This window comes from Amphiura filiformis, chromosome 15 (assembly GCF_039555335.1).
Source record: "Amphiura filiformis chromosome 15, Afil_fr2py, whole genome shotgun sequence".
In the NCBI taxonomy this organism is placed as follows: domain Eukaryota; kingdom Metazoa; phylum Echinodermata; class Ophiuroidea; order Amphilepidida; family Amphiuridae; genus Amphiura; species Amphiura filiformis.
Window position 1 is genome coordinate 28,120,466 of NC_092642.1, and position 24,346 is coordinate 28,144,811.

The 24,346-nt window shown below is 41.7% G+C and overlaps 1 protein-coding gene across 2 annotated transcripts in view; it reads left to right on the forward strand.

Moving 5' to 3' along the window:
* LOC140171452 (uncharacterized) overlaps positions 1 to 24,346 on the forward strand; it is a 59,125-nt gene extending 34,779 nt beyond the window's left edge. For both annotated transcript variants that reach the window (XM_072194719.1, XM_072194720.1), the window contains 3 exons: positions 8,815 to 8,892; positions 22,948 to 23,158; positions 24,248 to 24,346. In XM_072194719.1, coding sequence (XP_072050820.1) covers positions 8,815 to 8,892; positions 22,948 to 23,158; positions 24,248 to 24,294 — 336 coding nt within the window. In that variant the 3' untranslated portion in view covers positions 24,295 to 24,346. The remainder of the gene's footprint in view (positions 1 to 8,814; positions 8,893 to 22,947; positions 23,159 to 24,247) is intronic.

The following is a 24,346-nucleotide window of genomic DNA, read 5'->3' on the forward strand; positions in this document are numbered from 1 at the left end:
CGCGGCAGCCGACTCAGAAAGTCCCGCCGCCTGGTAGGACTGGCGGAAATACGCCAAACAGTCAGATGGAGGTTGTTGATCACTCCCATCTGAACCTGCTGGCGTGACGGAACGGACAAAAGATCCCCTAGGCGAGGAAGGCTGACTGGCTCCCCCACTAGGAGGCGGGGGAACCACCACTGCTTGGGCCAGAGAGGAGCGACTAGAAGGAGAATACAGCCTGGAGAGTGGGCTACCTTCTCCAGCACCCGAGGGATCAGAGCAATGGGAGGGAAGGCGTAACCGAATACGCCCTCCCAGCTCTCCCGCATGGCGTCTCTGCCTATCGCCTGGGGGTCTTGGCCCCAGGAGAAGTAGGTGGGAAGTTGGTGGTTCCGATGAGACGCGAACAGGTCGACATGCGGGCGATCTAACCTCTGGAAGATGGAACGGCAGACTGCTGGATGAAGATGCCACTCTACTGACGCTCCCCTCTGGGCCAGGCGCGTGGATGACTGAAGCCCCCCTCGGGACAGTGAATCGGCCAGGGTGTTGTCTACCCCGGCCAGATGCTCCGCACGGAGGGAAATATCCCGCCGTAGACACCACAGGAGGAGGGACACCGTCTCCTTGCAAAGGCTGGGACTTCTGGTGCCCCCCTCCCTGTTGATGTAGGACACAACTGTCATGCTGTCGCATCTGACCAGGATGAACAGGCCGTGAATCCGTAGACCCAACTGGCGGAGGGCGAGGAAAATGGCCCACAGCTCGAGGAGATTGATGTGTCTCCGAGCTTGAGTCCTCGACCAACGCCCGGAGAGCCTGACGCCCTGAAAGTGGGCTCCCCACCCTGACTTGGATGCATCCGTGGTAAGGACGTGGGAAGGACGGGGTTTCGGGAATGGAACGCCTATCTGAACACTCGGCTGACCTATCCACCAGGAGAGGCAGGGGAGGAGATGCCGAGGGACCGGAATCCTGAGGCTCAAAGGATGGCGCCACGCTCGATACCGTCCGAGGAAGTACAACTGTATCTTCCTCGTGCGTAGCCGGCAGCCTGGAACCAGATCTATGAGGCTGGCCCTAGAAGGCGAAGCCACGACCGAGCCTGGACCGATGCTGCCTGCCTGATCTGCAGAGCGCAGAGCCGATCCTCGAGTCTATAGGAGAAATCCGGCCCCTGGCGAAGTCTATAGTCGCCCCTAGGAACTGAGGCGACTGAGATGGGGGAGAGAAAAGACTTCTGGTGGTTTATGATAAACCCCAGGGACTCGACCAGCCTGCACACCCCGTGAACATCCTGGCGCAGACACTGCGGAGAGGAGGCTACCAACAACCAGTCGTCTAGGTAGACGAAGATCGTGATCCCCTTCCTCCGGAGAAACTCTGCCACCGACTTGACCAGTCGAGTGAATGTCCGGGGGCCGTGGAGAGGCCAAACGGGAGGACCCGGAACTGAAAGGCGGTACCGTCGAACACGAAGCGAAGCCATTTCTGGTCTGACTCGCAGATTGGTACGTGGAGGTATGCATCTTTCAGATCTAGGGTGACTCCCCACCAGCCTGGCTGAAGGACAGATAACACCGCCCGCAGCGTCTCCATCCGGAAACGTTGGGCCTTGATGTAAGCATTCAGGGGCTTCAAGTTGAGGATTGGGCGCCACTCCCCGGATTTCTTTGTGGTAAGGAAGAACGTGGAGTAATGGCCTGTACGGAAGGCCATGGGGAGAGGTGTGATGGCTCTCTTTGTTAGGAGAGCTTCGATCTCCCCCACCAAGGCCTCCCTCTGTAAGGGATCCAGCGGTGACGGGGTGACTCGACCCCCCCGGAACCGAGGAGGACGGGAGGTGAACTCGATCTGGTAGCCTAGAGACACTGTCTCTAGGACCTATCGGTCTGAGGTCACCCCCCGCCAAGCCCTGGCAAATGCCAGGAGACGACCACCCACTGGGAGCGGGCGGATGGGTCGTCACGACCGGCACCGTCACTCTTGCCTCGCCCTCCCTTGCGACTGCGATTGCGGTTGCGATTCCGCCTGCCGCCTCTTGCACCCCGAACGGAGCCAGAAGGGGGCATGGGTGGCTGGCGGAAATAACGGCTGCAAGAGGGAAGGATACTGCTGCTGCTGAAATTACTGAGCAACCAGCTGCTGCTGTTGAGGCACCTGGATATAGGTCGGGTTGGCTGTCAGAATTTTGGGCCGAAACTGCTTGGGCGCTAATGTGGCCGATGCCTTTGGTTGGCTGGCCTCCTTAGCCGCCTTCCGTTTGGTACGCTCATCCTCGGCCATCCTGGGCAAGGCCCCGCCGAATAGATCGGTACCAAACGGAGCAGACCTCAGCTCTCTTTTATCAGAAAAGTTGAGCGCATGGGCAACCAAGGCTCGGCGCGCTAAGACAGAACGGGTCGAGATACGAGCGAAGTGCTCTGCCGAGAGATGATTGAGGTCTGCCAACACATGGACTGTCCTCAGTATCGCCTCAGGGGACAAGGACATTTTCTTGTCCAGCAAGCTCCGTGCTAGAAATGCGGAGCCCGTCCCTGGCGAGAGACTCCAGGGACCGTAGCTCCTCATCCCGGGCCCTATCCCAGGGAGGCACCTTGTGGGGTGCCTTTGGTCCAGCCTGCCAGGGGCTCCCTCAACTCCTGGGGAGGGAGCTCTCCAGGCGACACTTGGTCCCCTTATCCCGCTCCATCTGGTGATAGGCCGCCTCCGAACAGAGGGAGCGTTTCTAAGAACGCCACATCCTCTGTAACGTGGGGAAACGCCCGTGCGATGCCAGCCACGGGAGGCGGTCTACCTCACCCTTATCCTGTACGGACGTGGTGAGTGCTTTGATGTCACGTGATAAGGGGATGAAGGGCATTGACTGGGGGTTTATAGCTTAGTTGGCTTTGCCGCATACCCTAAGTCGGAAGCCAGTTGCGGGGGCGTCTCAAAACTCCAATAGCATCTTAGCGTCCGATAGGACGGCTGCGAGAAAAGGAGCCGAGACGTAGGCGTAAGGAGCCTCTACCGCAACTGGTCCTCCTCGGAGCCCTGAGTCGGTGCTGGGAATGAGTAAGGGTCCCCCAGCCTCGACACTGATCATAACTCCACTGGTACCGTCCAGGTGGAGCCGGATCGGGCTGAGGAACCCCTCCCCATCGAGTTGGCTCCTGAGTGGGGCCACGCTCAGGACCGAGGCGGCTCTGCGGTCGAATGTAAGGAGAAAGCTTGAGTTTCTGCAGCGAACGCCGAGCCAGCTAGGCTCGGGGGAAGATGTGGGGTCTGAGCCTGCGAGCCTGACGGAAGGAAGGACCGGGTCATACTCGCCGGCGGAGGAAACGGCGAGGGGCCTGAGATCAAACGCGAGAGAGAGAGAGAGAGTAGGATCGACCCTGTTGATCGGCCACGGTGAACGTGTCTGGGATGGCCAAGGTGCTTGGCTCTGCAAGGGGTTACCGACCGAGGAGGGTTGCCGCCGAGGGCACCTGACCTCTTTGCCTAACAAACCAATAAGTTGGTTCATGCGGTATAACGCCGACGGGTCCGAAAGCGATGAGATGAATGTTGACAGGGCCTCAGCCTGAGATGCCGAGCACTGACTGCTCTGGGATCTCGAATGCTCCACCATCGGGGAGCAGCTAGGCAGAGGAGAGATCCCGATACCCGCTCTGGCCAGGAGCCGAGCGTAAGGAATCCGAGCGGCTGACCGGTGGACCGTAGCTGCCACCGGAGGTCGCTCTACCGTCCTGGACGGACGGAAGGCCTTCCGACGGTCGAGCCATGGAACCATTGAGGTCAACCGCACACGGGGAGGACGCCTGAGCAGCGCCCACGCCCGGGGCACTCAACCCGACCACAACAGGTGCAGTCGAGGAGTGGCCGCTCGGGCGCGAGCCAGGCCATCACTCAGGGGTGCCGGGGTTGCACACCCACAGACGGCACTCGACCCTGACGCCGTAGCGCTCAGGGAGGACGCCTGAGTAGCGCCCACGCCCGGGGCACTCAACCCGACCGCAACAGGTGTAGTCGAGGAGTGGCAGCTCGGGCGCGAGCCAGGCCATTGCTCAGGGGTGCCTGGGCTGTACACCCACCTACGGCAATCGACCCGGACGACGTAGCGCTCAGGGAGCCGTGAGGGTACGAGCCACCCAGCAACAGAGTGAGAGAGAGACCGTCTCTCTCATACCTGGTCTCCTGGAGCTACCTGCAATGGAGAAAGGATAAGAAAACATGTAAACCCCCTCTCGTCTCCGAAGAGACTGAAGGGAGGGAACCCCGGCGTAAGAGGAGAGTGATAAGCAAGAGGGCCAACCTGCAATGGGGCCACAGACTCCCCAAAGGGGAGGACCCCCTCCTCAACCGCCAGAGAACCCAAAACATGAGAAAGCGCACGGGATCAAAAAAAGTGAACACGAGATCCCCTACTACTGAAAGGTGCTCATGGGAACAGTTTTGACATATGCCCCCGCACTTTTAAGCGAAAAAACGCGAATTTTAAGCTTACTGCATGTGCGAAGAAAAATGAATCAAAACACCGACTACGAAAGCCAAAGTAGCCGGGACAGAAGGGGAAATCACCAAGAAATAATCCCGGCGACCTCACTGTGGAATTACCAGGGGTAGCCGAGTGAGAACCTATGATTATTTTACTTGGGCGGTCTCACGTCGGCCACATAGACTACGAGAAACTAGCAAGAAAAAAACATCACAAATGGGAACAAATCTTGCTAAAGTTACAGAAAATACCACCGAAGTGATAACTGATACTTGCGTAACCGTTACTCGGAAATAAGCCTCACGCTGCTACGATATTTCTCAACAGAAATTGGAGCTCTTCGTAAACACGTCCTTGTTGGTCGCAAGAAACGAATTGGTGAGGGCGATATCTCGTTAGTGTTGGGCGATACCAACACCTGGGCGTTGTCATCCCTGTTCTCCCGGGGTGCCAAAACCTTTTCTGTGGTACAGGGGTTTCTTGTGGTCCTAAACTGCAAGCAGTGCTGAAGTACCTACAGCTGAACGACTTGCGAGGACGTCCTCAAGGTAGGACGACTGGAAGGTGGTGGGGCTCTTCCAGCCTGCTGCGTCGAGCACCTCCCTTAAGGACGTCCCAGAATGGAAGGCCCAAGAGGCCGCTTGGGAACGAGTGTTGTGACACCTGACTGTGACAGTGTCTGGGGACCCGTTATCCGTTCATGATGTTTTTGATGGGCGCAACGGATGACGGAGGCAACCCAGTGGCAAATGGTGCTTTTAGCGGCCGGCCTAAATGGCCTGGCCGCCGATGTGATAAAAAGCTGCCTGATGTTCCCCTGATCTGCTCGCTACGCTTTAGGTACGATCTAAGGGCCCTAACGGGGCATGACGGTTTCTCCTCCTGCCCCGCGACCAGGACCATATCAGGGAGGAACACCGGGGTAGAGAAGGACATGATCTGGTTCTTAGCCAAAAATCCGGTCCTAGGCAGAATAGAGACAACCCCGTAGGTGAAGCGTATATGGGGCTCGTCGATCGACAGAGCATGAATATCAGAGCAACGACGGCCGCAGGCCACTGCCACTAAGAACAGTGTCAGGTCCTGCAGCGAGAGATTCTCGAAGGGCTCAAAAATCTCAGCTAGATATCGCAACACCCACGGGAGGTCCCACTCCGGAACCAGGAGTGATCTGGGCCTCTCCGCAAATATGCCCTTAATGAGGGCGGAGAGGGCTGGATGGACAGGCGTGAGGCTTATTTCCGAGTCAAAACCTTTTTCTGTGGTACAGGGGGTTTCTTGTGGTCCCAAACTTCGTTTTGTGTATAGATCAGGTCGTGGGAGGTAAGTAGAGGGTGCGCAGTGTATCCGGGAAAGTATGAAACCAGTATAGTGCCGCAGGTGTCAGTCTCTCTAGACTAGACTCTACTGCTAGCATTGGTAAATCCTTCAGATATTGCAGCTGCACCAAATGTTACTGTATTTTGCTGGCCATATACTTGGAAGCTTCATGCCTGCGAACCTAGGAGAGTTCTACGATAAGTTGCTTACTTGCTTAAGATGAGTGGTGTCCTCGAACTACAACAGCACGCCAAACCCTTCTGTCCTGCATGGCCGTTCCCAAATCCATAACATCCAGACCAGTGTCATGTTTCAATACATCCACGTATGTTAGAGGGGGGTCTACCAGGTCTTCTGTTTTGGTGTCCAATGGATCAGCTTAGCTACAGGTTCATTTTTGCTTCTGTGAAAGTTTCGGTAGGTCACCATATAGCTCTTTGTTCGTGATGTGCTGCTTCCAGAGTGCACACCAGTAAATACAAGTCTCTCACACCCTGGGAGAAAAAAATCAGTGTTTCAAACGAGGAAACGTGCAATACGACTGAATTAAATCCATTAGAAAAGGCTTAAAACCCAACTATTAGTATTAGGCCCTGATTCATATTTAATCCTCATTTGGCCTGGGAAATAGATTGTCTGTGAAAAATGAGCAGGATCTGACTGTTTATTACAATTTGGCTAAACTTTCAAAATGTGTTTCAACATATGTTTCAGAAACACCAAGCTATTCGTAAGGTGGTGTACGCTGTATGGGCTATAGGGTGATCTAATCGGCATTTTTCTGGAAAAAAATGCTGGACTCCGTATATAATTTCTACAATAGATGACTTTATCTGACCTTCGACTTGCAGAAAGAGTAAGTTTTGAAGAACTGAGTCGCTCTAGAGTCAAGAAAATGACGTTTTCCTGGACCCTGTTTGTACAGAAAGTCAATGGGAGCTATTTACTGGTGTGCACCCTCCAATTGATGTTGCATACTGATCTAAGCATTCTTGTGTAGCAACCATCAAGTTCTTTACATAGTCTGGTAAAGTAGTATTAAAACTGCTAGCCGATGCAGCTGCCAGATCTATGACTATGTGAGGAGCAATTTTGTCTTGAATATAAAACTCATTCATCAGCTTGTCCTGAATTTTAGCCAAAGCCTAGTCATGCTAGTCTTAGGCCTAGCCTAATGCTGATTTCATACCTTCAGTCGCTTGCCGTTTCATGCACTGCTTGTGCTTTTCTGCAAGCGGAGCGGCACCCTGCTGAACGGCAGCAGGATGAATATGAAACCCATGTTGACTTGAAATTAAATTGAACTCCTAGACCTAGCGATATGTCGTAGAGTGATTGATATCTTGGCTTGCTGCTGGTAACCGTAGGGGTTTCTGGTGCAACTGTACAGTGCAGTAAAATCGTTGCCAGAGCAGCAAAGCGGCATGTGGCAGGAAAGTAGGCCTATATATGAAACCAGCATATAGTGCCACAGCCCACAGGTGTCAGTCTCTCTAGACTCCACTGCTAGCATTGGTAAATTCTTCAAATATTTGCAGCTGCACTGAATGTTACTACTATATTTTGCTGGCCATCACATGAACTTGGACGCTTCATGCCTGCAAACCTAGTAGAGTTCTACGATAAACACAAACTAATTTAAACACAGATTAAAGATTTTGAAAACATAATAATGATAAAATTAGATGGTATCCCAGCAAACACAAAACGTTTTCGACATCATTCGCAAAAGGTTATAAAAGGTTGTCAGAAAACGTTTAAATGTCGGGTTATATAAAGGGTATATTAAGAGTATAAAACGTTTTCGTAACCTTAAAAAACATTTTTTGATAATCTACTGCAAACAAAAATGTTTTACAGAAAACGTTTAAATGTCGGGTTATATAAAGGGTATAAAAACGTTTTAATAACATTCCAAAAACATTCTTGAAAACTTGATACAAAACATTCTAAACAGAATGTTATTTTCGGGTTTAAAAAATATTTTGCGAAAAATGTTTGCCTAAAATATTTTCAATAACGTTTTAAAAACGTTTTCATGACCTTTATATAACCCGACATTTAAATGTTATTAACAGGTTTTGGAAAAAACATTTTAAGAACATTTCTGTGTTTGCTGGGTTCAAATATTTTAACATAATGTTATTTAAGTATTGACATATTTGGCAAAAATGTTTGCAAAAATAGTTTACAATAACATGTTTTGAAAACATTTAAAAATATTGTTACAGTGTGTTTTCATACAAAACGTTTTAAAACGTTATTATGACCTTTATATAACCCGACATTTTAATGTTATTAAAACGTTTTTACCAAAACCAAAATATAACGTATTCAAAACGTTTTTAAAACGTTTTTGTGTTTGCTAGGATGTTTCACCCAATACTAGTCTTTGTCAAAGACTACTCACTATCCCTCCCGACGATCCTTGTCAAGTGGGAAAATCGGGGGGATAACCAACGGGCCTTTCAGAAAGGCTAACCAAATACTACAAATTTATTGGTCTTGCTATTAGTTTTAAAATAATTGGACTCGTACGTCTCGTCCAATATTTTAAAACTCATAGCAAGGCCAATAAATTTGTAGTATTGGGTTCAAACCATCCAATTTTAGGCCTATATCACACTTGGGTCATCTACATTATGGCAACCCTCATCTATTGGCGGTGTTCAAAGTTCAAATCCTATTGCAAACAAATTTAGGTTATAGCTGCATTGTGAACCCTCAACTGCATTATGGGTATCTTCTTGTGATGGTGGTATCCAAGGTCAAATACTGAGGTCAAATGTCACTTGAGGACAATTTGTAAATTAAAATTTGGTCTCATTTGAACAGTTCAAATTATATTGCAACCAAATTTAGGTCATAGCTGCACTATGCAAAGCCTCATCTATTGGTGGTGTTCAAGGTCATAATATTGAGGTCAAATGTCATTTGAGGTCAACTTATAAAATACCATTAGACTTTTGGTCAAACTAAAATTAATAAGCTTCAGGCTTGTGATAATTATCGTACCCCTTTTCTTACTTCAGGGAGCAGTAGTTCCACCAGAAAACATACGACGTATCAACGGCTTTGCACAGGGTTTGGAATGGCTGAAAGACGAAACGGTGAGAATAATGAATTCGTCTTTCATTAAGAGATCCGCAGTGGGTTTCATAATATTACATGGGTATAAATAGGATATTCCAGTTAAAATCCCGAGGGTTGAAATCCATACACATGCTATGGAAGGCATGACACAGGGCGTGTGAATTTTAAATGATGGTAACTGAATGGGTGACTCTGTTCAGCTGGCTACTCATGAACTCGTTACCAGGTGGTCTAAGAGGGTGACACTAAATTCACGGTTGTTCTATTAGCAACGCAAAACCTATGAAAAATTCCGCTGGTTTACTAGCTAGCAAGTGAGGCCAGTTATCGATCCGTTATGAATAATTAATGTTCGACCCCTTGGATCATGTTAATTGATATTGGCAAATAACAACATTGTTAGTTTTGCGAACTCTGCCTGTTCAATGAGAGTATAGCGCTCCCCGGGGTAGCGCTCCCCCAAAACATCTGGCACAAACCAGGCGAAAACGATCCAGTTGTATACAGATACAACATGTTTTGAGGGGAAGTAGTCAAAACTACTGGTCCCGAGGTGTTGGATGATTTGACTACTTCCCGAAATGGAACATGTTGTATTTGTTTTACTATACCTCATAAATATTTTCACTAATCACGGTTAAAGTCAACACACACACCAGTTAACGTGCCGGCCAGCATGGTAAATAAACTTAATATTTTGCTTACTTGATTTTATTGGAGGATTTCTGTTCAATCAATTTACATTTTGACCTATATTATTCTAATTTTCTTTTTAACATTCCATAAATAGCATTTTGTTTCATAAAATGTCATATTAGCGTGTTATTATCCATCGGTAATCTCGGCAAAATAACTGCAGCAGACGCCATTTTCACGATAAACGCGTCTGCAGAATCACCGTTGTGTAGCATAATGCTACGTCTGAAGGAACGGTGACGCGCGGGGTCGAGACACCGTGTGGTAGTAGGGTGCGGAAGTTTTTACTACTTCCCCGCGTGCGCGTAATTGCACAGGCGCGGGGAAGTAGTCAAAATACCGTACTCGGACGCTAGCGTTATTAACCAATAAGATGTCTGGATTACCTAATAAATATTTATGAGGTATAATAACATGAAATGGCGGACGGGTAGGCCTATTCCCATCAGGCACCAGTGATATGTTTTTTTAAAGAAAGTCTACTAATTTGGTATGAAATGACATTTTGCAATAGCAAAGTCCAAATTAGGACTTGCTGTCAATAATATGAAGGAAATATGTGACAGAGGCAAGGTGTGAAACACAAGTAGTATTTGAAGTTACAATAACCTTTGATACCCGACCTGACCTTCCATCATGGCGCCTTATTCGTCTTATGTATTTCTATTATGCTCTCAAGAAAAATAAAATACCAATCTGCACTAAGCAGACAGCATGTTACTTGGCTCCCAGCATGAATTATTGATTTTATACGGAGGTAAAGAAATGCACAGTGTATGTGCAAGCCGTGCAACAATACTCCAAATATTTACGGTAAATCTGAATAGTGGTCACATGTTGACATATCATGTGTTCGGGAAATCACGTGGCAACATTTTAAGATTTCAGGCTTGTTTACTAGTTAATTGCCATTTGTACTCTTTATTATTTATCTTTGTTAATTAACATATATTTTAAATGCTGATAAATCGTGGTTAGCTGCCCATGATATCTGTTAAATTCAATGTTTTATGAATATAATTCTACCACGCTGAGGGGGTCACGCAGCAGAATTTCACACCACCTGACTTAGCTAGATTTCGAAGCTCTGCTCTTCAAATTCATGTAAATTTCAAAGTTTATACACTTAATATATTTAATACTAATTTTTGTTATAACCAACTGGTACACGAAATATACTAGCTTATTAACTATACAGAAAGGTGATTATGAGCCTTCACTCAGCAATTTGACATGCCCGGCATATGCATATGGATAACATGACTGTCGCCCTCAATACGTCTGGGCACAAATTTAAATAACAATACGCTATTTACATATCAATGCGGCCTCATGCTAATTAAAGCTGCCGCTTCCAGGAGTCCTTCCACGCTAAGACGCTGCGCTCTGTCACTGGTCCTTGTGTTTCCCTTTTGAAAAATTTCATGTCGAAGGTTGGTGCATGGTGTGAACCTTGACAACGACGCCATCACCCTTTAGACAGTCGAACATAAACTTAAGCCGAACATTAACGGAAAGTTAAGTGCCTCTAGCATGCATATTCAGTTAGCAACCTGGACAACAGATTCTTTTGTTTAGCAAGGCTCACTCAGTCATTTAATGTGGCAATACAAACGATCGAATTTGGTGTTGAAACGAGCTAAATTTTGAGTTACACCTTTTCAATGTAAAATTAATTTTCTCGGCCAAATTTCAGTAAATGTCAGGTCAAATTGTAGTGCTTGATACTTATTTTTTTTTCAAATCCTAGTGTTAAACTTAGGCTTGAAATTCAGTCATTTCGTGTAAGATTTTCGATTTTGATAGGCTTAAACTCTGCCCGCGAGCCTTTTCTTGGATCAACCTTTTAGCTTTTCAAAGTAATATAGTTCGCTAATGAAGGATTTTTCCCAACTTTCTAACGCACATCACCGTGAGCGATATATCATAGATTGTCAGAATTTACGTTTTGATTTCACCATTTTTTCACCGGCTGAAATTTTTTCAAAATCAACGCGTGAAATATACGGCTAATAATACTAGCATTGTGGATCGATATCCCTGGGTTTATAGGAATACCGGCATGATACAGTGTTGCCAGAACTTCAATATAGCAACGAAATTCCCAGGCCTAATAGCGCTCCTATACTGATCATGTTTATAGCACGATGAGGATATTTCATCATCACGTGAGTGATTCGGACCAATGTGTTGAAATTTGCTTCTCCTCAAAACAACTTTGCCCGAAGGCTTACATGCAATTGGGCAATATTTTAAACAAAACTTTCTTTTACAAAACATTATATTACGCTGTATGTTTTATGATCAATCACACTGTTTGGAACACACTTCCAAAGAAAAAACCTTCGTAACGCCCCGGCGTAACGCCCCAGACTTTCGTTATTTAAACGCCAGAAATAGATTGTCCTTATAAGAACCATCAGAGATTGTGGCTTATAAGAACCGTTCATTATCATTGTTAACTTAAACAGGTTTTTGTTTTTAAACATCTTTATAAATTGATTGTTTTTATGTTTGTTTGTAAATTTCGTGCTTTACGCGCTTTGAGTCCCTCATCAGAGATTGTGCCTTATAAGAACCATTCATTTTCATTGTTAACTTAAACAGGTTTTTGTTTTTAAACAAAAACCTGTTCAAGCAATTATTTAAAATTGCTTGCCTAAAAACAGAATAACTTGGATGTTAATACTTGACGTAGTGTTTCAATTGTCATGAAGGTGACTGGGTATGGTGCCTTTTGTTTGTGTTTGTTTGAAACTGCTTTTGGAAACCCACCGAAAGTCATAAGCCCTAATGAAGCTGCCAAAACAATACCAGGTTAAACATGGAAGTTTATAAAAACTTATTAAATAACCTTAAGGAAAAAAAAAAAAAAACATTTGTGGCAACAATAAGCCTTGCATTGAAAGTCATGGTTAAAGTGTGTTGATTACCACACCAAAGTTTCCCTACATACACCCCACTACCCACCTCACACAGCCCTGCACCCACCCCACCCTATAGGCCTACATGTACATGATATTACATAATAATTAGTTAGGGGAAAAAGTTCACTTTGGTGACCACTCTCTGGCTAGTAAGGTTTGACGATTGATTCGACTTCTATGGACCATTTAGAAAAAAATAGCCACCATGTCCCTCGCGAAAATCCGGCATTTTTCGCTAGAGGCCAAAATCAAAATGGCCGCCACCACCATTTTGAAAATTTAAGTTTTGAACCAGAGCACCTATAATCATGCACAAAGACACTTTTTCGGATATGTCGAGGACAAGGATTCCGATTCTGACATTAGTTTGACATTACGGCATCATTTTCACCCAGAAATCCAAGATGGTGGCCGGCACCATCTTGAAAAATTTAGTTTTGAACAAGAGGACCTTAAATCGTGCACAAAGACACTTTTTTGGATAAGTCGACCACAAGGATTTCAAATTTGACATTACTTTGACATTACGAACTCATATTTACCCAGAAATCTAAGATGGTGGCCGCCGGCACCATCTTGAAAAAAATAAGTTTTGAACCAGATTACCTAAAATCGTGTACAAAGACACTTTTTCCGGTAAGTCGACCCCAAGAAATCCGAATCTGACATTAATTTGACGTTACAAAATAATTTTTGCCCAGAATTCCAAGATGGCCCCCATTTGGTAGAGCGTAAATGTGATTTTTGAATGTGAGCAGAAGCATAAGTGTGTCATTTCCGCCTTATCTGGGGTTCATGTCTCTTATATGGGGTTTCAACTGCCTTATCTTGGGTTTACATCCCTTATCTAGGGATAAGGCGCCTTATTTGTGGTTTAGACGGCCTTATCCTGGGTTTACGTTCCTTACCTGTGGCTAAGATGCCTTAACCTTAGCATATCGCAGTCTAAACCCAGATAAGGCATATAAACCCCAGATAATGCGCCGTAACCCCAGATAAGCGACGTAGACCCCAAATAAAGCAGTCTAAACCCCAAATAAGGCGCCTTAACCCTAAATAAGGAACATAAACCCAAGAAAAGGCATCTAAACCCCACATAAGGTGCCTTAACTCTAGATAAGGGTTGTTAACCCCAGATAAGGGTCGTAAACCTCAGATAAGGCATCTAAACTCAAGATAAGGCGCCTTAACCCCAGATAAGAGACGAAAACTCAGATATGGCAGTCTAAACCCCAGATAAGGCGCCGTCTGGGGTTTACTTCTCTTATATTAGGTTTATGTTCCTTATTTATGGTTAAGACGCCTTATGTGGGGTTGGGACTGGTTTATCTGAGGTGTACGTCCCTTATCTGGGGTTACGGCGCCTTATCGGGGGTTTAAACTGTCATATCTGAGTTTACGTCTCTTATCTGGGGTTAAGGCGCCTTATCTTGGGTTTAGATGTCTTATCTGAGGTTTACGACCCTTATCTGGGGTTAACGACCCGTATCTAGTGTTTGGGCACCTTATGTGGGGTTTAGATGCCTTATCTTAGGTTTATGTTCCTCATTTAGGGTTAAAGCGCCTTATTTGGGGTTGGACTGCTTTATCGACGGTCTACGTCCCTTATCTGGGGTTACGGCGCATTATCTGGGGTTTAGATGCCTTATCTGGGTTTAGACTGCGATATGCTAAGGTTAAGGCATCTTAGCCACAGGTAAGGAACGTAAACCCAGGATAAGGCCGTCTAAACCACAGGTAAGGCGCCTTATCCCTAGATAAGGGATGCAAACCCAAGATAAGGCAGTTTAAACCCCATATAAGGGACATGAACCCCAGATAAGGCGGAAATGACACATTTATGCTTCTGCTTTCATTCAAAAATCACATTTACGCTCTACCAAATGGGGGCCATCTTGGATTTCTGGGCAAAAAATATTTTGTAACGTCAAATTAATGTCAGATTCGGATTTCTTGGAGTCGACTTACCAAAAAAAAGTGTCGTTGTACACGCTTTTAGGTAATCTGGTTCAAAACTTATTTTTTTCAAGATGGCGCCGGCGGCCACCATCTTGGATTTCTGGGTAAATATGAGTTCGTAATGTCAAAGTAATGTCAAATTTGAAATCCTTGTGGTCGACTTATCCAAAAAAGTGTCTTTGTACACGATTTAAGGTCCTCTTGTTCAAAACTAAATTTTTCAAAATGGTGCCGGCCACCATCTTGGATTTCTGGGTGAAAATGATGCCGTAATGTCAAACTAATGTCAGAATCGGAATCCTTGTACTCGACATATCCGAAAAAGTGTCTTTGTGCATGATTATAGGTGCTCTGGTTCAAAACTTAAATTTTCAAAATGGTGGTGGCGGCCATTTTGGATTTTGGCCTCTAGCGAAAAATGCCGGGATTTTCGCGAGGGACATGGTGGCTATTTTTTTCTAAATGGTCCATAGAAGTCGAATCAATCGTCAAACCTTACTAGCCAGAGAGTGGTCACCAAAGTGAACTTTTCCCCCTAACTAAATATATAGCATAGCTATACATTTAGGTATAGCGCTTAATTATGACAAATATGGTTAGGCCTATATATATATATAATATAGGCCTAAATTAAAAACAAACCCGAACACTGATGAATCTCTACAGAAACCCGAACACAAGTCTGAAGGGTGTAATGAAAATGGCAACCCGCGATGGGGGGGGCAGTGGGTAGGTCATACAAAATTCACATGGAGATAGGAGGGACAGAAGATTAAAATCCCTATAATAATACGCTAATTTTTCTAGGTTTGGACCGTGGATTTTCATGAACCTCAAGCGTGCGTCTCTTAATACGGACTAACCTAGGTAAACAAACACACAGACAGACAAAATGGTTTTCATAATCATGGAATCCATATAAATTGAAATTGCAGGCTATCACGGGAGCAAATTTTAAAATTCACCTCATTTACCAGAAAACCCAATTGGGGATTTGGGCTACCAAATCGCTAGTCGGGCAATCTTCATGATCTTTGCTTTTCAATGGAAAATTGCCCTGGATGACAACAATGAAAATATCGACTATTTCTGCTGGTTGCGCACGAGATAAAAGCACCGAATTTGACATTTTCAATGCATAAAGGGAAAAAGGGTAAAATAAAAACGGAAATTCTGACAAAACTATAATATATAGACCACACGATGTGCTTTACAGAGGTGGGAAATATCTTTCTTTAGCAAACTATATTAGTTTGAGACGCTAAAAATCAATTCCGTAAAAAGCTCGCAGGCGAACTCAAGGCCTATAAAAATCAAAAATATCACACTAAAAGATACAATTTGATGCTTAATTTTAACACCAGGATTTTTAAAAAAAATGCATATCCAAGCACCAAGTTTTTAACTGACATTACTGAAGAAAAAAAAATATTGCTTTATATTTGACCGAGAAAATTAATTTCATAGCAAAAAGGTGTATCTCTGAATTGTGCTGATTTTAACATGTATCGATCGACTTTTAGCGCGACTAAGCATTTCTAAAGAATCGGTTGTCCAGGTAGGTGACTGTATTCATTACTTATTTAGAAATACTAGGCTAATGACATGAAATTATTAGTTTCCCGTCACATTTTTTTCAGTGAAATATGAGGTCATGATTGATTTCATTATTAATTATTTTGGAAAATTTCATTAATGTCAAAACTCTCATTTACCTCATTGTACATAGCTATAAGTAAATCAATCAGACAGGAGTACATTGAAGGCGTCCAACGCATTGGCAGTTTATGGCGTCTATATATCAGTGACTTAACATCAAGATGCAAGCTGATGGCAGAGGGTCTGAATATCAGAAGTAAGAACGTTACGATTCATGAAAACAATCCGTACATAATACAACCAGATTCCACAACGGTCCGTGTATGTGACGTGCCCCTGTCGGTGAGTGACAGTTGCATACTCGGTGCTTTGAGAATGGTAGGAGCTGAAATCAGAGGAGAATGTAAGAAAGAACAATTGCGAGTTGGAGGTAAACTAGTCAAGTGCTTAACAGGGAATAGAAGAGTAGAAATAAAGAAACCTAAAGAACCGTTACCCAGATATGTTGCTATACTCGGCTTCAAAGCCAAGTTATACCACCAGGGGCAACCCAAGACAAGCGAAGTAACATGTAGTCACTGTCTGCAAAAAGGACACTATGTTGGCACATGTAAGAATGAAATAAAGTGTGCAATCTGCCAAAATGAAGGACATGCAAAGGGACTTGCCCGGATAAAGTATGCAATATACCAGATGTATACATTGCGCCTACACCAACAGAATCAGAACAAGAAACACAGTTATCACCTTCTGTGTTAAAGACGGCAGAGAACGTGTCAGTTCGTCCAAAGCAACAACAAGGACTTTTAAAACTAAGAGCTGGCAAACTGGAGTTTACTAAGAACCCTAGCATTAGAGACGAGTCTGACTCGTCAGATGATTCGCAGTCAGATGAATCTGTATATGAAGACACAAGTATGAGCGCAGTGACTCCGTCGCCTACCCAGATAGGTGAGAAGAGAAAACAGAAAAGCAAAAGTAACCATCAAAAGAGAAGGAACAGAGGATCAAGATCAAAAGGAAAAAGAAAGTAGTTGTGTTAAAAGATGTAATGTTGATCAAATGTGAATAAACTCTAATACCTATGAATAGAAATTACGTACACTTTGTATCCCTAAATGTTAGGGGGTTACGAAATAAAGAAAAACGTAACATTTTATATAAGTGGTTAAAAAATCAAGAAACCGATATTTGCTTCCTTCAGGAAACATATCTTGATAAAAACTTGGAAAATATTATATCCAAAGAATGGAACATGGAAATAATTAGTTCTTTTGGAACCAATAGAAGCAAAGGTGTTACAATACTATATAAAAGTAAGCTTGATATTGCAATAGAAAAAATATGTGTAACAGATGATGGTAGAAGAATTTTAGTTAATATGTCTATAGAAAATAAGAAATTTACACTGGTTAATTTGTATGCGCCAACAAAAAAGATGTATAAAGATATGTTTTTCAAAAAGACATTTCACTGGATTAGAAGACATGCAAAATATGCTTTGATTGTTGGAGGCGATTTTAATTGCGTTCAAAATAAAATTAAAGATACTAAAGGTGTCAAAGGAAACTATGAACAATGTAAATACTTGCAAAAAATGATTAAGAGTTTGAAGCTTTTAGATATATGGAGAAAAATATGGCCTGAAAAAAGGCAATTTACCTGGCGTCAGTTATCACTAGGTATAGCTTCAAGATTAGATTATTGGTTAATTTCTACAAGATTACAAGAAAAACTGATATTAGACCCTCCATAAAATCAGATCATAACGCAATCTCATTGAAATTGAAAATTAAAACAATAAAATCAGGTCCTGGTTACTGGAAATTCAATTCATCACTCACTGAAGACCAAAATTACAAACAAGATCTAAGACAGGTAATAAGTAAATGCCAGAAGGACGGTGAACGACAGCAATTGTCCAAACAACTAATATGGGAGTTGTGTAAAAGAAAAATAAGAGATTTCACTATTGATTATTGTAAGAAAAAGTCCAAATGTAAAAACAATCTTCTGGAACACTTAGAAAAAGATGATCAACTATTCGAAAATCAAATGGACAGCGATGCTAATTTATACAAACACGAATATATTGAAGCCAAAGCAAAACTAAAAAAAAGATACAAAGAAATTACCAAAGGGGCAATTATTAGAGCTAGAGTAAAATGGTATGAAGAGGGTGAAACCAATTCAAAATACTTTATGGGCCTTGAAAAACATAAAGTAGTCAAAAATTCAATTACGGAGCTTAAGTCGAAAAATGGTAAAAGTATTACGAATATAGATGATATACTCAATGAGACAGTAGAATATTACAGTAATTTGTATAAGTCAAAGGAAATTAAAGATGAAGATATTGACTCGTATGTCAATAATATTCGTGTAGAAACATTGACAAATGAAGAATCAGATATATGTGAAGGTATGATAACTGTAAATGAGTGTACAAAAGCTGTCCAACAGTTAAAAATAAACCGGTCTCCTGGAAGTGACGGTTTAACTTCAGAATTCTACAAATGTTTCTGGGAGGATATTAAAGTAATGGTAACTGATTCATTAAATGAAGGTTTTGAAAATGGTGAAATGTCTTTTTCTCAAAGAAGAGGGATAATCAATTTACTTTACAAAAAGGGTGAAAAAATAATTTAGATAATTTTCGTCCAATATCTCTGTTAAATTATGACTATAAGATATGTACTAAAGTATTGGCATCACGTGTTCAAAATGTCCTGAACAAAATAATTAGTGTTGATCAATGTGGTTATGTTAAGGGTAGATTTATTGGTCAAAACATAAGAATGATTGAAGATGTTATTGAATATTGCAACGAAATGGATAATGAATGTGCTGTTCTCTTTATTGATTTTCAAAAAGCTTTCGATTCGTTAGAAATTAACTTCTTGTTAACGTGTCTTGAAAGGTTTGGTTTTGGGGTACAATTTTTAAATTGGGTTAAAACCATATATGCCAATATAAATAGTTGCATTTCTATGAATGGGTGGCTATCAAAGTCGTTTAAACTACACAGAGGTATTCGTCAAGGATGTCCTCTTTCAGCTTTGTTATTTATTATGGCTGCTGAATATATGTCAACATGCATTAGAAATAACGATAATATAAAAGGTGTCACATTTAATAATGATCTAGAATTGCAAATTAAAATTGTCCAATTAGCTGACGACACTACGGTTTTTGTTAATGACATGGTTTCTGCAAACAATGTCATGAAAGAAATAGAAAGATTTAGTTCTGTATCTGGTGTTATAATGAATAAGAAAAAAACAGAAGCTATATGGCTGGGCAAAAACAAACCACCTGGTTTAAATAAAGAGATCAAATGGACGGAAGATCCAGTAAAATGCCTTGGAATATATTTTGGTAAAAATAAAAAAAAAGTCGAGGAACTCAATTGGGAACCAAAATTGAAAAAATTAGAAAAATTACTGAATTGTTGGAAAGCCAGAAAGTTGACATATTACGGTAAAGTCAATATTATTAAATCAGTAGGTATTTCACAAATATTGTACAATGCTAGTTGTATACATGTCCCTGATTACGTTTTTAAAACTGTTAATAAACACATATTTACCTTCCTTTGGGGTTCAGGTACAGAAAAAGTAAAGAGAAAAACTATTACTGGTTGCATGGAGCAAGGTGGGATGAAAATGATCAATCTTGAACATCAAGTACAGGCACTTAAAATAAAATGGGTATCTAGAATGTTAGATGGAAATGACAATGCGATTTGGAAAAGAATATCAAAGTACTGGTTTGAACCACTTGGTGGGCTATCGTTAGTACTTGAATTTAATTGTAAGAGTGCTGATGTAAAAAACATGGTGTACAAGGATTTTCCACTTTTCTACAAAGATGTATTGGAAGCTTGGTATTATATGCAGGGAAACAAGATGAAAGATTCTAATGTTAATACAAACACAATTTTGTGGGGAAATAGCCACGTGAAATGTAAAGGTAAAATATTATTATTCAAAGAGTGGATCAATGCCGGTATTATTTATTTGAAAGATATTATAGTAGAAGACAGATTTCTAAATTTAAAAGAGTTATCACGAATGGTTGTAAGCCCTATGAATATATTTAACCTTCACAAAATAATTGAGGCAATCCCAAAAACTTGGAAGTTAAAAATTAAGGAAAAAGGTTATATTCTTGTGAGAGAATTCCCAGTTCATTAGTTGAGTTAAAAAACAAGAAAGTTAAACACATTTCCTTACTAAAAACAAAAGAAATATATAATATTTTAAGTACATGTTTCGAGAAACCAGTTTGCATCCAATACTGGGATAAACAATTAAATGTTGTAGACAAGCCGTGGAATAAAATCTTTTTATTTAAAATCCGAAATAGACTGATTAATAAATTAGGGCATTTTCAATTCAATGTTCTTTATAATCTCATTCCATGTAGAAGAAATCTCCACAAATGGAAACTTAGTGACATTGATATTTGTGACTTTTGTAATTGTACTGACAACTATGAACATTTCTTTATAACATGTTCAAAAAATAAATCGTTTTGGAAGCAATTTTCCGCCTTTATATGCCATATTCAAAATATTAGAGTGTTTAATATATGTTTAGAAAAAGTTATTTGTGGATGGCATATTGACAAATCTGAATACAATTTATCAAATATTTTGATTATTTTAGGCGCTTATTCAATTTATAAATCAAAAATCATATATAATGATACGAACAAAATCATTCCAATTTCGAGTTTATTTATTCAAGAAATTAAAAACATTGACCAAATAATTTCAAACACGAAAAGAAAGTTAAGAATCGACATTGATTCAAATGGTTGGCAGTACGGTAAAGTGTACTGGAATGTTATGTAATCTTGTCTTAAACTATGAGGTTCTAATATGTATAGACCTGTAAAATGATAACATGGGTGTATTGAACATGTAATCCCAATCAAAAAATATTGTATGATAATAATACATGTAGGCCCATTATGGATAGGCCTGTAAGATGATAACATGAGGTATTAAACATGAAATCCCAATCAAAAAATATTGTATGATAATAATACATGTAGGCCCAATGTAGGCCTGTAAGATGATAACATGATGTATTGAACATGAAATCCCAATCAAAAATATTGTATGATAATAATATACATGTAGGCCCTATATGTATAGGCCTGTAAAATGATAACATAATGTATTGAACATGAAATCCCAATCAAAAAATATTGTATGATAATAATACATATAGGCCCAATATGTATAGGCCTGTAAAATGATAACATGATGTATTGAATATGAAATTCCAAATCAAAAATATTGTATGATAATAATATGAGTAATGTCAAGTGAAGCATGATATTATGTATTAATTATGATATAATAAGGATATATGGAAAAGAGATAATAACAAAGAAATAAAGGCAATTTGCCGCACCTCTTTGAGGTTAAAGATAAAAAAACAAAAAAACTCTCATTTACCTATATTGTTTAAAACGAAAGACCATCTCAAAATGGGTATTAATGCTTAGATCATCATTACAGACATTTTGCATCAGATTGAGAAAATATTTAAATTTGTTTTTACTAAAATAAAAAGAAATTTGCAATTTTTGTAATCACTAGAAACATGACGAGGTAATTCTCAAATTTTCATTATTTACTATACTCACCCTCTACCCCTCACAGTGTCATCGCCCCGATATCTCCATGGTAGAAATCTCCATGGTAGGTTGAATCCACAGCCACGAAAGGTCCGACCTTATGAGACGCATATAATTAGCCAAGTGACCTGACTAAGGTTACTAACAATAGCCGGGGTAATTGATTTCTCGCTGTGTGAGTAAGCTTGTATACGACATTGCGATCAATGGTCATACACATTATACTGCCTCCATTCTGAGACGAATATAGGCCTACCTATGCGCGCTGTAGTCCATACAGGACCAACGCAATATAAAATTAGCGATTTTGGTCAGATTTTGAGTTCAAGACTCACGGCCGTTTCCCAAAGCGCAAACTAGCGACTATCATATCTGTTCAACACGTATTTTCAAGTGTATGAGACCAGATCTGGTTTCTTGAGACGAAATCATTTACGGGAGATATTCATCATTTTCGAAGATTTTCGTCTGATATCAAAATCGGGCAAAGCAATTCACGTGTATCGATCCCGTGTATTCATTTTAGTGTCTCTGCTGCACCAAATAATTATTAGCCAGGCGATGTCGGTGTGCCCCTACAACTAAGAAAAACCTGCTGATTATGATCAACAGGGGATGTCAGACATTTTGAGAGTTTCAATTTTGATTATTTCCATCTCAATTTTCAGATAATTGACTTTTTTATGAAAATAATGAAAGTTTTGGTCAAATTGAAAAGGTTAAGCGGGCGAGTGACGGGAAACTAATCATTTCATTTCATTATGCCGTTGCGTACAGTGGCGACGCTATGGGGGGGGCATCCGCCCCAATAAATGTTTCTTCCCCCACCCAGTTTTCCCCCTCCCCCACTTTTGATACAAAACACCCACAATTACGTAAATTTCCATTTTTGCGGCAATTATGCGCAACATTTGTCGCAAAATTACTTAAATTTCCACTTTTGCGGCAATTTTGCGCACAATTTGTCGATTTTGCCCCCCCCCCCGAAAACCAATTCCTGGTGACGTCACTGGTTGCATATAGTATTTTCTTTAGTTTGAAACAAAAATGTGATATTAGACCTATATGCAAAGGTCAAATTAGTTGGATTTTTTTTTAAAAGTAGGGGCCTATGTGTCAGCTGATTTATTACAGCGCACATGATTTCCTGTGCGGGTCATTTTTGTTTTCAAGCAACATATTTTTCGAGAGTACACTTCTTTCAAACTCACCCTGTAGCCTATTTTATTCCCGGTGTAGGTAGATGCTATATTTACGGATGTCGTTTTGTCCAAACATAGGACAGAAGTAGAGGAGGTAGCAGACCACCTTCAGGCTTGCCCGGTCGACGGCAAAGCTATGATGACTCGGTACGACTCGAAACTCATCGATTGGTGGAATCCAGCCCAAGCTAAACTGATCGCAAGCAAGGAATACATTGAGATATGCAATGACATCAAAGTTACGCACGGTAAGCATATGGATCACAGATCGTGTAAGGGACTGTGCAATAATTATGAGCCCGAGGGTAAAAAATAATCATTCAGAAATACTGAATATCAAAGAGGTAGCTATTTGAATGGGCAACGTCAGTGAACAAGCAACCTGAGATAATACGCTATGCTGTGTAGAAAACAAAAACCTGTTTTGGTCAATTTCCGTGGAATCCATGCAGTCCCGAGTACATCTCCAATATGTTTTACAGAGCCCATTCTGTTTAAGAGCTCCTTGACTCCTTCAATTATTAGTTGTCTCGCAGTTACATTGGTGCATGTTTACCGTGATTTATTTTGGAAAAACCTCTTTTTTTTTTTTTTTGTTACTTTTTTGAGTGAAAAAAGACCTACATTTTGGATCTCTTTTGCACATCTTCATTAAGGTTTTATTTCAATGTTTTGTTTGTTTGAAATTGCTCAAAGAATATCTAAATTTACATATTTTGTGATGTTTTTCATTTTTCTGCCTCCACAGGAGGAGGTAGTATGTTTTAGAATTGACATTTAAAATGCCGCACATTGCGCGGCATATAGGCCGATTGTACAAATTTATATTCTGGCATGAGGGGAAAATTTCCGCAGTCAGAACTCTTGCCCCACCCCGTTACCCCCAGAAAAAACCCAAAATTACAAAAATTTCCACTTTTTGCGGTAATTTTGGTCAAAATTGGTTGATTTTGCCCCCCACCCCATAAAAATCACTTTGCCCCCCTAATGCCCTCCCCCCCGGAAAAAATCCTGGCGTCTCCACTGGTTGGAAAGACCAAATACAACAGGATTCTCAGCTCCTCGTCGGCAAGGCAGAACAGCTTGTAAACAACGGACATGAATGGAGGCGGCGCGGCGCTTTTACAGGAAAGCCACGCGCTTGTAAGTCAAGTAAGTCAAAGACGAACTCCCCGCACCCACCCACACACACACACCCGACCACCACCAACCAACCACCAGCACCAAACACTCACCCACATTTGTTGCATAATTGTGCCAAATTTGGGGATCATTGTGTTTTTATTATAACATACAATAACATTTCTTATTCATTATTTTTTCTTTTATTTGTACAGGTCACCAGCCTGGATATGACCCTGAAGACTTCTGCATTGGTATCTAAATTATTGCTACAATAAAAATTATAATAAAATAATCGAAGTATGCATATATAT